The sequence below is a fragment of the Lagenorhynchus albirostris genome, chromosome 10 (genome assembly GCF_949774975.1).
Source record: "Lagenorhynchus albirostris chromosome 10, mLagAlb1.1, whole genome shotgun sequence".
Taxonomy (NCBI): domain Eukaryota; kingdom Metazoa; phylum Chordata; class Mammalia; order Artiodactyla; family Delphinidae; genus Lagenorhynchus; species Lagenorhynchus albirostris.
Window position 1 is genome coordinate 75,365,152 of NC_083104.1, and position 17,978 is coordinate 75,383,129.

General features: G+C 44.6%; 1 protein-coding gene across 1 annotated transcript in view; it reads right to left on the bottom strand.

Annotated features, from left to right (window-relative positions):
* Positions 1–17,978, bottom strand: part of TNFRSF21 (TNF receptor superfamily member 21) — a 64,916-nt gene that overhangs the window by 29,598 nt on the left and 17,340 nt on the right. The window contains exons 2-3 of the mRNA XM_060163060.1: positions 16,030–16,681; positions 13,989–14,483 (exon numbers count right to left, since the gene is read on the bottom strand). Coding sequence (XP_060019043.1) covers positions 13,989–14,483; positions 16,030–16,681 — 1,147 coding nt within the window. The remainder of the gene's footprint in view (positions 1–13,988; positions 14,484–16,029; positions 16,682–17,978) is intronic.

Genomic DNA, 17,978 nt, shown 5'->3' on the forward strand with positions numbered 1-17,978 from the left:
CTGGATAGGTGCACAGAGGGGACTTCAAAGGTATTCCTGAGGTTCAATTTCCTAAGCTGGATGGTGGGGAAATGGGTCTTCTTTTTATTTTATTATTGTATTTGATATTTATGTTATTATTCCTTTTAAAGCTACATACATATATATAACACACATATATAGATATATCTGCATATACTTCATACCTATGCATACTATGATGTGGGATACATAATTTTTTTAATGTTTAATTTTATTGGTGAGGAATCTCATGTAGAAAGGTTAGTGACTAGTTCAAGTTTGCCCAGCTAGTTAGTGGTACCTCTGTTGGGGTTAATAGGGAATATGGTATCGCAGAGGAACATTGCTATTCGCTGGAATGATGCTCCTAGGGCACAGTCCACATATGAATGCACTCGGCATAGACCATGGTGTGTGTACTTCTTCCTGGCCTGTTATTACTGACCAAGCAGATGCCTGGAAAGTTTTTCTTTAGGGCTAGCAAGTGTAGCTCTTTCCTTTAAAACTATGGTACCCTTTTTTTTTTTTTTTAAAAAAAAAAAGGAAGTTTCAGCAAGCTTTTCCTGTACAGGGCAAGAATAAGTGTTTTAGGCTTTAAGAACCATACAGTCTCTGTTGCAAGTTCTCAACTCTGTTGTTAGGTGACAGCGGCCATAAGCAGTACAAATGAGCCCACGTGCCAAAGTTCTCCAACCCCTGAAACTGTAGCAATTTAAAGAGACCACAGCTAGACTGTCAAACGGCAGAAAGATTTAGAAAAGCATTGTTAAAGAAACACAAACACACACAAAGCCCCCAAAATGAAAGTTCCTACCCCAATGATCAATCTCAATGTGAAATGCTAGTAAAATAGAGACCAAATCTCTGCGTGGCCCGGTGCCCTGGTCACCTGTCCATCAGCGTTCCGACAATTTTCATCTAGAATGGAGACAGTCACCATGTGTTGAATTAATCTAACTTGTTTAGCGTGATGCCAAAAATCTCTTTTTTCTTAGGTTGAAAAGAGGCTGACAACCGTCAACCCACAGAAGTGCTGATTGATAGGCAACGAGCTTAACTTCGCTTTTCTTGTGATGGCAGGTCCTGGAGCTCTGGAGAATGGCTGAAGTTTCCAAAGGAGTCATGACGCAGCCCAGCCCTATAAACCAGGGGCTGTACTTGCCAGGGGCTGTGTATGAGAAGGTGGTTCTGGCACCAGGGAAATGGCTTGTGACTTTTAAGGTGCAGGTAGTAGAAAGATCATAAACTTGCTAATCCCAAGATACAGTTTCAAACTCCATGACTTGTTAGTTGTGTGACACGGGGCAAATGACCTCTAAGATTTCCGTGTCCTCATCAGTAAAACGAAAATACCACCTCTTATCTCATAGGCTGGGTAAGGAGATGTACGGGGTCAAGTGTTAAACCTGTAAAGCACTTTGGTTCTCCTTCCTCTGTCCCCTCCATTTCTGGACAAGAGTCACTGGGGCAACGAAGCTGACAGGTGGAAGGAGTTCTGCATAGACATCGGTTTTAGCACCAGGACCACAGGCGCTGAACAATGAGGCCGGGCACCAGCATCCTCGCCTCTTGGGTTTTTCAGAACCTCACCAGTATGTGTCCGAAGGGGCACCTCTGCACAAGAGGGGCACCACCCACAGAAAGGCACATGTGAGAGGTCAACGCTGCCCCCCGCCACACACAGGGCATCATAACAGGACTCATTCTTCCGAATGAGCGGACTCTGCCCAGCTCTGCTGTGAGGGAGCTCAAGGAAAAGGCACGAGGTGAGCAGTTGGGTTATCGTGGAAGACATGGCATTTTCCCATGCGTTATAAAACCCTGAATCAGATATAATCTGGGTGACAACCCTCATCGGAGGCTCAATGTCAACGTCAGTATGCAAAGAAAGTTCCTCCTCTTTTAATACGAACCTGAATTGACCTTTTCAAGAGAAGGTATTAACGCTCCTTCCTTTTGGAGATAAATATCTGAAATGAGTGCCATCATTAAGAACCCATGGTGGGGCTTCCCTGGTGGTTGAAAGTCCACCTGCCGATGCAGGGGACACGGGTTCGTGCCCCGGTCCGGGAGGATCCCACATGCCGCGGAGCGGCTGGGCCCGCGAGCCATGGCCGCTGAGCCTGCACGTCCGGAGCCTGTGCTCCCCGCTCCCCAACGGGAGAGGCCACAACAGTGAGAGGCCCGCATACCGCAAAAAAAAAAAAAAAAAAGTCTGGCTTTAGCATGCCATGATGGCCTTCCCTGTACAATGGTCATGTCCTCAGAGATGCCTTTTCTGGCCACCTTCTGCCCGAGCCCCATGTCTGCTTCGATCACCATTATCCCCAGCTACACCTGGAGCCTAGCACATAACAAAAGTACAATGAATATCTCTGAATGAATGAATGAGAGCCTTTTTACATCCCTCCCCTCTTGCCTCAACCTCCTCCCCACCATTTGTTATCCCATTAGCCCCTGTAACTTAAGGCCCTGAAAGGGACCAAATGCGCATCCTTGCTGGGTAGCCCTGCCAGATCTACAGTCTCTATGATGACAAGAAGAAAGGCCCACGTGTGGCTGCCAATGGGGGAAACGTGGGCTTCCTGGCACAGGAACCCAGCCGTTGCGCAATAACCTCTCCCTCTGCTGGCGCCCTCTTCCCATTGAGGACGGTCCACTGAATCCATGTGAGGGCCCAGAGCTCACGAGGCAAAGAGGTCCCACCATGGCGGAAACCTCCTCCAGAGATAAGCTATCCAGGCCACGGTCTGGCTGGCCTGATAACACAGTAAATGCTCTTAAAAGCAACAACCCCACATGTGCATGGGTTTTTGCAGTAACCAGCATGTCATAGGATGGTTAAAACATGCTCTATCAGGACTTCCCTGGCGGTCCAGAGTTTAAGACTCTACGATTCCATTGTAGGGGGCATGGGTTCGATCCCTGGTCAAGGAACTAAGATCCTGCGTGGCCAAAAGCAAAAGACAAAAAACATACTATATCTAAAGCGATCACTCCCAAAGCATCACACAGGAAACTGCTTCAGCCAGGAACTTGGTTGGCCCCAAGTTAAAAATACTCCTTCCCTATTGAGGTAAAAAGTTGGAGGAACTGTTTAGATTTCATCTGAAACCCCAAAAGTGATTTCCAAAGCTGAATTCATCAGTATCTTGTTGAAGGTTCAATGGGCAATCATTACAAGCTCAGATGAATCTCGGGAGCCGCTTAAAAGCCACCGTGCAAAGGTCTCGCGGTTAATGGAAGAACTGTTTACCAAGGGCAAACTCTATCAAAGCAGTAGGAATGGAAGATATAAATTTCACTGAGGCTGTGAGGACAAAACTAATAACCTTTTCTTTCATTCCAGGAGGAAAACAAAACAACACAAAATGCCCTCTTCCTCCCTGTCTCAGCCTCTGTGTGAAGCTGTTCATTTATTCATATAATGAAAATGTACTGAGCCCTTACTGAGCACCAGACATGATTCTGGGCATTGCGGACGTGGCAGCGAATGAGGCAAAACAAGATCCTTTTTCCTGGTGAAGTCTGCATTCTGTTGGGGAACGCGAGAAGTAATAAAATATTCCATACGTTGCACAGCCAGGAGTGCTAAGGAGTAAAAGACAGCAGGGGAAGGGGACCGAGGGGGCAGGGCTGCAATTTTAAATATGGGGCCTTCTCCCTGATATCTCAAAGAAGGCTCCACTGAGCTAACGTTGGAATCAAGCCCTAATGGAGGTGAGGGAGCAAGTCCTGCGGAGGGAACCGCAGGTAGAAAGGGAGGATGGGTGCTGGCATGTACAAAGAGGGCAGGAAGACCAGTGTGGCTGCAACAGTGAGTGATGGGGAGTGTGGTGGGCGTCAGAGGCTAGATACGAATGGCCAGGAGGGGAGTACAGATTGCACTGGGCTTTCAGGCTGCCGCTCCCCGTGCAGTGAAAAGTCACTGGGGATTTTGACGTTTCAAGGACAGGACTGCCGCGATGTGACTTACATGGAACAGGATCACTCTGGCCGTTGTGAAAAGAATAAACTAAAAGGGGCACAGGCAGAAGTGGAGCAACCAGTTCAGAGGCCATGGCAATGATCCAGGAGGGAGGTGACAGTGCCTTGGGGCCAGGGTGGTGGCTGTGGAAATGAGGGCAAATGGTGGCTTTCTGCATCTATTTTGAAGGTAGTGCTGATTGGATTGGCTAATGGCTTGAATATGGGGTGAGAAAGCAGGAAAGGAGTTAAGGATGATGCTAAGGTTTTGCTCGGAGCAGCAGGAAGACCAGAGGGGCCATTTTCTGCGCTGGGCAATTGATGTGAACAGCACAGTTCGGGATTCAGGGTTTCACATCTTAAGTGGGAGGTGCCTCTTGGACATCTGGGTCCATCAGGCAGGTGGGAGGCTATCTGTATGTTGAGTTCGGGTACAAGATCCAGGCTGGGTAGATGCACTTGGGAATTAGCAGAAGATAGATGGCATTTAAAGCCATGGGTCACCCAGGGAAGGGGTGTGTGAGGGTAGAAAAGAGGGTTGAGTCCTGAGCCCCGGGGCTCTCCATTATTCAGAGGTGGGGTCCAAGAGGAGGAAATAGCCAAGGAGCTGGAGAAGGAACAGCCAGAGAGGTGGGAGGAGAGCAAGAGAGGGTGGAGTCCAGGAAGCCAAAGGAAGGAAGTGTTTCAGGAAGAAGGGAACCAAGGGACCCAGTAGGCCGTAGAGGAAAACTCAGAACCGAACAATGCAGTGAGAATCGTGCTGTCAGACTACGTGGAAAAGAGGCCAGATTGGGGCTAAAACATTGCTACCATAGTTTAGAGGTGCTAAAACATCTCAATGCACTTTTTAAAAACTGAAATATAGTTGATTTACAGTGTTCCAGGTATACAGCAAAGTGATTCAGATATAGATAGATTGATAGATAGATAGATATTCTTTTTCAGATTCTTTTCCCTTATAGGTTATTACAAGATATTGAATATAGTTCCCTGTGCTATACAGTAGTAGGTCCTTGTTGGTTATCTATTTTATATACAGTAGTATGTACCTGTTAATCCCAAATTCCCAGTTTATCCCTCCCCCACTCCTTCCCCCTTTGGTAACCACAAATTTGTTCTCCAAATCTGTGAGTCTAATTCTGTTTTGTAGATAAGTTCATTTGTATCAGCGTTTTAGATTCCACGTATAAGTGATATATATGTTTTTAACCAATGCCTTTCCGTAGCTTGGTTGCAGTGTGCTTTTTTCCTTAGTGGTGTATAAAATAATGGTGCGTCTTAGATTTGACGAAATATAGTGATAACTATTATTTTTTTAATTTATAAACTTGAACTCGCCTAATTTTTACAATCTGACATACCACCAACAACCTAATACATCAAATTCTGTTCATACGCTGCAAGGGTAACGACCAATTACTCGTGAAGAACAATCAACAGAATTAGAGAAATTCCTCCTTCTCTGCAAAATCTGCTTACATAATACCTGGCCAGGTTGATTCAAGGACACTCATTTGTAAGGATTTTCTTTTCTACTTGTATTTTAGCCCTACGTGGGGAAAATGCTTATGTGTTTTTCAGTATTCCAAACAACTTAAATTCAAAAGCTGTTCGATAAATTAGAGAAAAAAATATACATTTAAAACATAAACACCTATCCTCTAAAGCCTAGAGGAAGAAGCCATTGGTGGGTGGGCCTGGGGAGGACAACAGCCTTCCAAGGGCAAAGGCCACACCTTTCTTTTTTTTTTTTTTTTAGTGCTTTATTTTTATTTTTTTACATCTTCATTGGAGTGTAATTGCTTTACAATGGTGTGTTAGTTTCTGCTTTATAACAAAGTGAATCAGTTATACATATACATATGTTCCCATATCTCTTCCCTCTTGCATCTCCCTCCCACCATCCCTATCCCACCCCTCCAGGGGGTCACAAAGCACCGAGCTGATCTCCCTGTGCTATGCGGCTGCTTCCCACTAGCTATCTACCTTAAGTTTGGTAGTGTATATATGTCCATGCCTCTCTCTCACTTTCTCACAGCTTACCCTTCCCCCTCCCCATATCCTCAAGTCCATTCTCTAGTAGGTCTGTGTCTTTATTCCTGTCTTACCCCTAGGTTCTTCATGACTTTTTTTTCCCTTAAATTCCATATATATGTGTTAGCATACGGTATTTGTCTTTCTCTTTCTGACTTACTTCACTCTGTATGACAGACTCTAGACCCTGTGCACGAGATAATGCTTTTGAGGCTGTCGCAATAAGAGGCTTTTCTACTGCAGTGGTTGTGTGTGCTTTATAATTCTCAAACATCTTAGAGGTTCAACCGAAAGGTGCCGTCGGCTGAAGTAGCATTACCGGAAACAAAGGTGGCAAAGACCGGGGTTGGGGAGCGCGGGATGGAGAACAGCCCGCCTGTTCCTGCCTGCTCCCAGAAAATGACTGCGGCCCTGGGGGCAGAGCAAGGGCACAGCAACCTCTTAACTGGAATAATCTGCTCCCTTCAGCCCGGCTTCCCAGTGTTTACACTTCAAGTCTACTTCCCGTAGGAAATTTGGGCTGACAGACAGGATGACTGTCTAGAATTTGGAGTCCAGGAGCCTTTTGGCAAAGGGAGGAGGGTTTCTTCGGTTGCAGCGGCTGCTGTCTGGGGCTGAGAAAACTACCACCAAGTTCAACAGATGTGAGTTCCAATTAGCACGACTCCATCACCTCTGACTTATCTGAAACAGCCTTTATGTTTTCAAACAGCCCTCAGAGCCTTCAGCCATTGGGTATCTGGCTTTAGAATTTTTCCATTTCAAGCAATCCAAGAAAACAGTGAAAAGTAGGAAATCGGGGTGACTTCTATGGAGGAAAACTCATTATGGGTGACAATTTTTCAGTTGTTTTATTTCAGAACAAGCTGGATTTTGCTAAGGGAAATAAATTTTTCTTGATTGAGCACAATTTTAAAAAATCAACCATAGAAACTAGAAATTTCTAACATTGGAAAAATTAAAATCCAGATTCCAAGAACCAGAAAAATAAATCCAGATTCTAAGAATCAAGGGGCAGTGTCCAGAGTCAGATCAGTGCCTGGGTTTAAAGCCTAGCACTGCCTTTTTGTAGCTGTGCGACCTCGGGCAAGTGATTCTCTGTACCTGAGTTTTCCCACCTGTAAAATGGCAATGATAGTGGCCTACCTCATATGGTTAAGAAAATTAAGTTAATATTTATAAAAAATGCTTAGAACAGGATATGGCATTCAGTAAGCACAATACAAGTCTTTGTTAAAGAAAAGTAGACAATGAAAGCTTAATGGTAGCAGAAACCTTTCTTATAAGGTTAGAAAATTATATTAGTAAGTCACGGTTTATTCCATCTTTTGCACCCCAAAATCACCTCAAGATCTTGCCTAGGTGGGTGGTAGCAAACACTCCCTAATCTCACTTTAGAAAAATGTAAAGTGGAAAGTACTTATTATTGAATTCCTAATGCACTTCATTCGTTCTTCATTTCTCAACACTGCTTATAGTGGTTTTAATAATTCAGGCAAAATGTTATGTCATTCCTGAAACCTGACTGAAGAGTATATTGATGTTGTTCCAATGCATCCAAGGCACAGAGGTCAGTTACTCAGCATCTGTCCCTAACCAACCCCTGCAACTTCGGGGAAATATTTATGAGACACACGATCACAATTCCGCTCTTACAATTTGATGGCATCTTCCTGCTTCCCCTCGAAAGAGGATGAAGTCTGCAGAGCTGCAAAACTGAGGGATGGTTTTCCTTCATAAGCCCCAATAATAACCGCTTCTCCCACACGGGGCCAATCCTAAAGAAGGAAGCAGTTTTTCTCAGCCTATTGCTGGGGTTTGTAAGGAACCAGAATTCTGGGAGGAAAGGAAGCATTTATTCTCAGCCTATTGTTGGGATTTGTAGGGACCCAGAACTGAGAACATGGTCGTTACTGAGTAAAACCTAAAGACCACAGAGATGGGAGGGGATGTGTATCAGCTTGTTTGCTGGGTAAGGCAGGATGATGTCCTGTTTTGCTTTGCTTGAGCAGTGAGTTGTGGATGGGGGAAAGGATGGAAGAAATAAAAAATATATTACCAGAAACTCAAGATCTAAAATAGAGCTCAGTGCCAGGACAATATCTGAACCTTTTAAGTAAGTGCACTAAGCCAGTTCTGCCTGTTCCTTAAGCAGCATTGTTTTCCCTAAGAACAGTCTTTAGGTACAGATTGGGACGTCAAAGTTATGCAAAAACATGGATGGACCTAGAGGTGCTCATACTAAGTGAAGCAAGTCACACAGAGAAAGACAAATACCGTCTAATATCACTTATATGTGAAATCTAAAAAATTATACAAATGAACTAATGAACTTATTTATGAAACAGAAACAGACTCACAGACATAGAAAACAAAGTTATGGTTACCGAAGGGGAAAGGGTGAGGGAGGGATAAATTAGGAGTTTGGGTTTAACAGATACAGACTACTATAGGACCTAATGTATAGCACAGGGAACTATATTCAATACCTTATAATAACCTATAATGGAAAAGAATCTAAGAAAGAATATAGATAGGTAGGTAGATAGATAGATAGATAGATATAACCGAATCACTTTGCTGTACCAGAAACTAACCCAACATTGTAAATCAACTATACTCCAATTTAAAATTTTTTTTAATTTAAAAATTTTAAAAAAAGAAATAGCATCTTAGTATCTCGTTCTACAGAATGAGCCCTTTGCCTTTTTTGCTGCTGCTGCAGGTACAAAACAGTCTGCTTGAGAAAACATCCACCAGCTACCTTCACAATCCCTCTTGCAGTCCACTGAAAGGAGACGCTGTCTTTATATAACACGTGCTTTAAGAAACTACACAGGGAAGGATTACTGTCCCCGTCAAATGCTTCCGATCTCCCTAAGATCCAGGACTATGAATGTGCCCATCAGGAACTAAGTGCAGTTTAAACAAGGTAAGTCCAATTCCTTTGTCTCTCACCCTTCTTTCCCCTCATTTTTCTTCATGGCCTGAAGTCTGAAAGAAAAAGGGAATGTGACTGAAGAGAGACGTTGTCCGTTTTTTGCTCCCTTTCTCACTATCCAGAACCTCCTCCACAAGTATTTCAGGGCAATTTCCACGCCTCACCTGCTTTCCAAACTTCCCCTCAAAATCCCAAGGGCAACGGGGCTGCTGGGAACCCAACTTCATACTCATCACAAATAGTTACAGGTCACAAATAGGAAGAGAGAGAAGTGGGGAAGGCAGAAGGGAGGAGAGGAACAAAGGAAGGAAAGTCAATAGCAAGGACCCATATTAGAAACGGCACCGAGAGAACAGCACTGGCTCCCGTTCTCAAGCCATCTCTGTCCTTAACTGGGACAGGACCACACTGTTCTGTATGATCCATAATCCTAACGAAGTGAATGAGGTGACTGTTTTAAGATCACTTGAGACTTTCTCAGTGCAATGGACGGCCAGTGCGTACACAAGGAGTGTCACTCTCCTTACTTTGGTGCTTTTTGTTTCCAAAGCGATCAGACAAAAAAAATATTGTTTTTCGTGTAACTTCCCAGATAACATGAACCCACATTAATCTTTAAGTTGAACAATTTGGACCCCCACTTGCCCCATTATGCTTGGGTTATGTTATCAAAAGAACTAAAATTTTTTAAAAAAGGGACTTCCCTGGTGGCACAATGGTTAGGAGCCTTCCTGCCAATGCAGGGGACATGGGTTCGAGCCCTGGTCCGGGAAGATCTCACATGCCTCAGAGCAACTAAGCCTGTGTGTCACAACTACTGAGCCTGCGCTCTAGAGCCTGCAAGCCACAACTACAGAGCCCGTGGGTCACAACTACTGAAGCTCACACGCCTACAGCCCGTGCTTCCAACAAGAGAAGCCACCGCAATAAGAAGCCCGCGCACTGCAACAAAGAGTAGCCCCTGCTCGCCGCAACTAGAGAAAGCCCGCGCGCAGCAACAAAGACCCAACGTAGCCAAAAAGAAAAAGACAAAAACATGGCACATTAAGCATTAACAATAGACTTACATCTTGATGATACTTGGACCTAGTAATAAACTCTTAAATAAATTCTGAATGGACATTCAATTCCTGCTGCTGAAAAGGACATATTACAGGAAACCACAGTACAGTCCCAATTTACCAACAGAAAATTGCTATGACTCCAGAAAGGAAAGAAACATACAAAATGCCACAGCCCCTCAGTCTCCCATCCTCCTGGCCACGTAAGGTCTCGTCATGTGTTTCCAACACTAGGATTCCATGGAAGTAGGGAGGCAGTTTTGTGGAGTTCAACTTTAAAACCGTAAACCCACGGAAGGTAGAGAGGGATGAGTGGAACCAAACGAGGCTCTTGTTGGTGAGAAAGATGGGAACCACTGGGCTGGCTTCACAGTGCTGGGGGTCTACAAGGCATTCCGGAGCACGGCACCATCTGCTTAAGGTGGGTAAGGGTTAAGTGAGGTCCTACACGACCTCTCATACAGAATACACAGGACTAGGCAATTTTATCCCCACCCTCATCCTCTTGAACAATTCAGTGTGAAATGGACAAGGACCAGAAAACGATCTTATTATACAGGATTATCTGCTGCCCAGAACTCACTGCAATCAGATCAACACGGTATTGTTTCCAGAGGCCTCTCTGAGCACCTGGAATGGTTTTTCTGAAACAGAACCTCTCTTTGTTATGGGATTTTACCTGGGTGTACCTTTGAGAATAGCAATTTGGAAACAGACCTTCCTTAAAAAAACACCTTAAACATAAACTTCCCAATGCAAAATTCCGGGGAAAAAGGTTCAACTACTGGAAGAGATAATAACATCTGAGCGAGACGACTGTGATTTAGCTGGAAAAGTGTATTGCTGAAATACTGCTTTCTCGGAAGGTAGGCTCAGGTTTTGTTTAATTTAGCACTTCCATTCTTTCTACAAAATAGGATTGCTTCAAGGACACAGACATAGTAGTTTACAAGGTTACAGTGGCCATAAGAATGCCTAAGATCATGGTATTAAATTGCTTTCTGCTGCTGGACCAGATTTACTTCTACAACTCCCTGTGTTCTCAAGAATTCTGAAAACTGCACTGCAAGAGAGTTTAGAACTATAGCTGACCATAATCTAATCTATAAATCCAGCTACTAAAGCAATGGAGTCGTTTCTTTAATAAAGTGAGGGCTTCCCTGGTGGCGCAGTGGTTAAGAATCCGCCTGCCAATGCAGGGGACACGGGTTCGATCCCTGGTCCGGGAAGATCCCACATGCCCTGAGGCACCTAAGCCCGTGTGCGCGCCACAGCTACTGAGCCTGTGGTCTAGAGCCCTCAAGCCACAACTATTGAGCCCGCGTGCTGCAAATACTAAAGCCTGTGTGCCTAGAGCCCGTGCTCTGCAACAGGAGAAGACACCACAGTGAGAAGCCCGCACACCGCAACGAAGAGTAGCCCTGGCTCGCCACAACTAGAGAAAGCCCGCGTGCAGCAACGAAGACTCACGCAGCCAAAAATAAAATAAATAAATAAATAAATTTATTAAAAAATAAAATGAATAATGAGAGGAGAGTTCCAAATATTTACATAATTAAGCACAATGTGAACATTGTTTTCTGCTAATTAGATATATTAGAACAAGTGTTCTGCCTGGCCACCTTAAAGGACAATTTAATGAAATATAGGATCCTAGGCAGGATCCTATACCAGAGGAAAAAGTATGCTGTTTATCAAGGGCCTTACTGGGTCAACTGACAACTATGGAATATGGACTGCAAATTAAAATACTGCATCCATGTTACATTTACTGAAGTTGAAAACTGTGCTGGTTTTTTAAGAGAATATCTTTACTGTTAGGAAATACATACTGAAGAATCTAGGCATAAATGGTCATAAAATGGTTCAGAAAAATTATTTTATGTCTGTATATATGTGCATATACGTGCTATATATTGTGTACTATGGAACATTATATAACATTATATATAACATAGATTATTCTACATGGCACATTTTATAATATAAAATTTATATTTTTATAAAAAGAGAGCAAATGATAATGCAAAAGGGCAAAATGTTAACAATAGGTCAATCTGGGCACAGGTATATAGATATTCTTTGTACTATTTTGGTAATTTTTCCATACGTTTGAGATTATATCCAAATAAAAATTTTTTATTAAAAAGGAGGAAGAATTGGAGCCTCCCTTGCCCAGATGGTTGCCTGCAAAGGGTTGTTTTATTCAAGTCTGTATAGGCTCATCCCAAGTCGGCGGTTCACCCCAGTCTGACTTTCACTTGGTTTGATCGTTCATATAAATTAGCAAAAAGAAGCAAAATGAGTTGTTCTTTTAAACTTTCTCTACATTTCTGATTACAAAAGTAGCATGTACTTATCACAGAAAATTTGGGGAAAAGACAGAAAACTAATAAAGAAGGAAAAAAATCCACATAAATCTCACCAAATCCCACCAAACTGGAAGAAACATCGTCATTTTGGCATATTTCCTTCAGTCTTTATTCCCAAATTTTAAGAGAACTAGGATAATATTCTATAAAGTGTGTAGTGTGGAGCTTTTTTTTTTTCCCATTCTTTAACCTAGTATAAACATTTTCCTATGTCATGGGTAAAAAGTAAAAAACTTCATAATAAAATCTTCAGTGTCAACATAATATTCTACTATATAGATATGCCATAATTTACATAGCCATTTCCCTAAAACCAGCCCTTTGAGTATTTCCAGTTTTTATTTATTATAAATAATGCTGAATTAAAAGTTCAAGATCTTTGTGCTTAAATTTTTTTTTAATATTTCTGGTTTATATCTTTATGATAGATTCACAAAAATAGAATTGCTGGGCCAAAGAGTATAAACATTTTTAAGACTCAATACAAAAGGCCTTTAAACCACCTTTTAGGAAGTTAAGCTTACCCCTTTACCTTTTTTTTGGTTTGTTTTTTGTTTGTTTGTTTTGCGGTACGTGGGCTTCTCACTGCTGTGGCCTCTCCCGTTGCGGAGCACAAGCTCCGGACGCGCAGGCTCAGCGGCCATGGCTCACGGGCCCAGCCGCTCCGCGGCATGTGGGATCTTCCCCGACCGGGGCACGAACCCGCGTCCCCTGCATCGGCAGGCGGACTCTCAACCACTGTGCAACCAGGGAAGCCCACCCCTTTATCTTTAAGGAAAACGATCCCAAATGGGATTATCAAAACTTTGAGCTGAAATATCATTTAATATTAAAGAAATGGAAGTTACTGCCACAGTCTGAAAACTGTAGTCTTCATATCACACTTAGCTGCTAGGACAAGTTCTATAAGCTACTTTTTGCCCTCAAAAGAGGAAGAAATGAAATATTCCAGCCTATATCCGCACACACTGACAACTAGGAAAAAGATACAGGGCCCAGCCTCAGATGATAACCGATATACTAAGCTTTGAGTGTCTAAAACCCAAAAAACCTTTCGATCTTCCTGATAGAAATGCGATCCTAAAAATATAAGGGGGAAAAAGTACATGTGAGAAAAGTGATAGGAACCTAAAAGCAAGGCTCAAATTCAACAAGGCAAATTTAAGACAAGTTGTTTTTTTCCTCCCTCAATTTTCTGAGCAGTCCCCTGTGAAGACGCAAGGGCTCCAAAGTCAGGAGACATGGATTCAGTCCCATCTGTCCCGAACAAAAGACTCCCCTGGGTCAACGCAGCCAAAGCTCTCTGAACTTGATTCCCTCCCTTGTTAAATGATGAGGTTGAACAAAGTCCCTAAAGGTCACTCTCACGTCTCTGATGCCAAAACACTGTCCTCTAAATGTGCCATGGGGACAGGTGACAGAGGAGTTCTTCTCTCTGAACGTTATTATGTCGAAGGCTGACCACCTCCTTTTTCGGAACACGACTGAGATCAAACAGCACTTGGTATTCAAAGGAGATTCCAGAAACTTTGCATTTCCCATTCCTTCCGCCCACAGGGACGAGGGAGGGAGAGGCGGGGGATCTGGAAGCAAGGGGAAAGGTGGGAGGCTTACCATGGCCATTGCAGTAGTAGACCCACTTCTCCCGGTTCTGGGTGGGGGTCATGGATTTCTTGAGCCCCGCCTTTTCCACAATGGTGCTGGGATCCTGCCGGGGCCCCTTCTTCAGCGTCCTCGAGCTTTTCCGGATACTGCACACCACTATCACCACAAGCACCAGCAGCAGGAAAAGCACGATCATCCAAGGCAGATGCTCATTGATGTCAAAGTGCTTGTGTGGGTTCTGCCTGGGATGGCCCCTCTTGAGGCCTTTGATGGGCGTGCTGGACTTCTCGCCCCCAGTGGCCTCCATGGACGGCAGCAGCTTCAGGATGTGTCTGTGGTGGGGGCCTTGCTGGTGGTTGACTACCTGGAGGTTTGGGAGGGTCTTGTTCATACCTTCCTCCCCCTTCGCTGAGCTTGTGTTCTCAGGGACTGTCCCTTCCTGGATGCCACTCGGCACCTTTGGTCTAACAGAGGCAGAAGAGTTGGATTCTGTTGAGTTCACGCCTAGAAAAAAGAGTAAGGAGGGGGGAAGAGCTTTTCTATATGTGGGGCTCTATACATTCCCTCCTCTTCCTAGACATCTCCAAACCAGGCCAGATAATCCAAGAAAAGACGACCTTTGGAGCTTAAGAATAAATGGCATTGTACATTTTCATAAAGACCCTGACAGCACCTTTATGGAGAAGGTAAAAACTCAGCTTAACAGCTAAACTCACTTCCTCATGTCAAAACCAAGGGCATCCTCAGGGATCCAGTGTCTGAGCTTCACAGCAGCTTCTCCTGTGCTGCACATACTGAGTCAACCCTTAATTGTTTTGATTATTCAGAAAACTAGTTCCAATTGAATTCCTTTGTCCTTTAGTTTCGTTATTGCTACTCTCCCACCAGTTGGCTATTTCACGGTGCAGTGGTAAAGTGGAGACTATGACTAAAATAAAGAAAAGAGCTCGAACTCCAATCTAAGTCTGACTAGTGAAAGGTTCGGTGAGACAGGTCAGTGAGTAAAATCAGGCGGGACTTGCTTAGTATGTGCTGGTGATAAGAGGAACAAGATTTGGGCAGGCAGCTCCGTGGACTGCTTTCGGAGAAGCTTCCACAAGCATTCTCTATTAAGGAGTGAAAGCCTGGGAATTTGAGTCCCAAGTGACAGGACCTGGCCTGAATCAACCCCTGAGGAAACCTGGGCAGGTCATGGGATCTCTCTGAGGTTGTTTCTTCATTTCAACTGGCGGTTGTGAGAAGGCCCTCCTCATGGAGTCATCAGGAAGGTCAAACGTAACCACACGTGAGAGGCTGCTGGAAAGCACAGCTCACACTGGCTGTCATCTCATGAAAATTAAATTTAATCAAAAAGGACATGAAAATAAAAACAATGTTATTCTTGCCTGCGGTTCAAAATGAGTTCTGAGGAAAACTGGGATACACTTAATGGAGGACATAAAGTCCTTTGAAAAAAAGAAATTCTTTTCTAGATGTGAACGCTAGTTACCTTCAATGTGACACGGATGTGCTTGTTTCCTGAAGCTTCTGCCTTACTGTCCTTTTTCTGGCCCACCTCAGATCCAACATTCATCCCTCCCTTCCAGATGTCATGGTATTTTTCTCCCCTTCTCCTTCTGACCTTCAGGCTGTGTCTCCCCAGGATTGACTGGGTGTTGGAAAACTTTTCATCTAGAAGGGACCTTAAAACAGCTAAATCACTCATTTATGGTGTCATACGATTGACAAGTTTGCAACCAAGGCCTGGAGAAGTTCAGTGACTTCCATAAGGCCACACGCTGACCTCGTTTCTCTCAGTTTTGATTTTCTAGCTTGATGTCACCTAGTTCTCAGATACTTGCTCCCCCCAATAGATAACTTCTGAGTCTCAATGTCTCTAACAGGTCCAAAGAAGCTAGACTTTAAATAGCCACAAAACGCAAGCCCTTTCTTCAAGGGGTGACTTTGGAATAGACCAGATGGAGAAAATATCCTGGGTCCAAGCCCATTCTCGGTACCTCCACGGGGCACAAAGCCTTCCTCACATACATAACTCATGAGGTTAAGTTACCTTTGGGAACATAAGTGGAGGAAGGGACTTCGTGGGGTTCCACGTGCTCAGGGCGGGAAAGGCTGATGGTGCCAGGGGAAGGAGGGGTGGTGCTGGAGAGGGGCGGGAGCGTGCCACAGACGTTGTCTGCCTCCTTGGTCCCCAGCCTGATCACCACCAGGTTCTGACTCAGACAGTCTGTGTACGCTCTGCATCTCATCACACTGGAAGGCACATCAGAGAAGGTCCCCCGAGCACACTGCTTACACCGCACGTCCTCCGTCTCCGTCCCCTTCTTCCGCACCCCCCAACCCACAGGGCACACCGTGTGGGGGGCGCAGGTAGCATTTGACTGGAACATGCCAGGTGGGCAAGTGCATTCTCGGTCAGTCAAGGCAGCACAAGGTAATTTCTCAATCATCGGCCGGGGGCACGGCTGACTACACTCGTGGCATTTCTCAATGCCGTTCTCGTGTCTGGTAAAGGTCCCCGTGGGGCAGCTGCTACAGACACGCAGGCTTGTGTTGGTACAGTGCTCAGACACATAGGTTCCTGCCGGACACTTGTCGCAGGTAAGCACCTGGCCGGTGACACGGTCGACATGGTGGTATTTGCCAATGAGACTTGGGGCCTTCTGTTCCGGCTGAGCCCTGGTGGTACTGAGGAATCCAAGCTGAAAGAAGGAAAAAGCAGGTGGGGGGACAAAAACCAAGAAGGTGTTACACGGGAAGAGGAGGAGAAAGGATGGAAGAATCCCAACCCCACCATCATCATCATCATTCCCATGAAAGGTCTGATCCGTTCTGTACCCTTTTAACACTGCGGCTGCAACATAACAGAGAGAGAAACAGACTCCAGTTCCGTATGGGGGCCTGATCTCCTGGCTGTGAAGCTTTGGTTTTGGTGCCTGACCTTTGCCTCAGCTTCCTTTTCTTCCATCTGTAAAATGAAGTTGACAGTACCTCTCGAACTGATTGTAAAATCAATGGAGAATATGAATGTGAAAGCACTTTGGGATTTGCATTAAAAACGCTACACAGAAGTCAAAATCTTAATGCAAGAGGAAAATAACTTGCTGAATAGTGTCCTCCTTCTATGACCCAAAGGTTGCGTGGCCATTTCTTGATACCAGGACAAGTCAGCTGAGAAGCAGCGTGGAAAATATTTGAGCTGCTACTTCCCTAACAGGTGACCCGGTTGGAGTTGGCCAATAGACAAAGGTAAATGTTTTTTGTTTGTATTTTGTAAAACAGAGGCAGGCCCTTGGCATTCTTAACGAGCTTTAAATAACAGAATTAATGTTTTTAGATGCACATCCTGTTTGTTGAGCCTCCGAAGGCCACAGTCAACCTGCAGCCGCCTAGGAGCCCAAGCACAAAGCTTGGGGAGGAGGGCAGTCAAGTTCAAAAACAGTATTTAAGGGACTTCCCTGGTGGCACAGTGGTTAAGAATCTGCCTGCCAGTGCAGGGGACACAGGTTTGAGCCCTGGTCTGGGAAGATCCCACACGGCGCGGAGCAACTAAGCCCATGTGCCACAACTACTGAGCCTGCGTGCCACAACTACTGAGCTCACGTGCTGCAACTACTGAAGCCCACGCGCCTAGAGCCCGTGCTCTGCGACAAGAAAAGCCACTGCAATGAGAAGCCCATGTACCGCAACAAAGTGCAGCCCGCTTGCCACAACTAGGGAAAGCCCACACGTAGCAACGAAGACCCCATGCAGCCAAAAATAAATAAATTATTTAAAAAAAACAAAACAAAACAGTATTTAAGAATGTTCCCTATAAAATGTAAAGACAAATTTAGATGATACCGAAAATCTGATGTTAGGGAAAACACCTGAATCGAGAGACACAGTCACTGAGAAAAGTTCAGGAGAACAGGAGCCAGAAAACGCGAAGCTGGCTCTCCCTGATCAAGATCCTTACTTCTCTCCTTGATACGGAGGCAGGGAAACTAAATCAGAGCT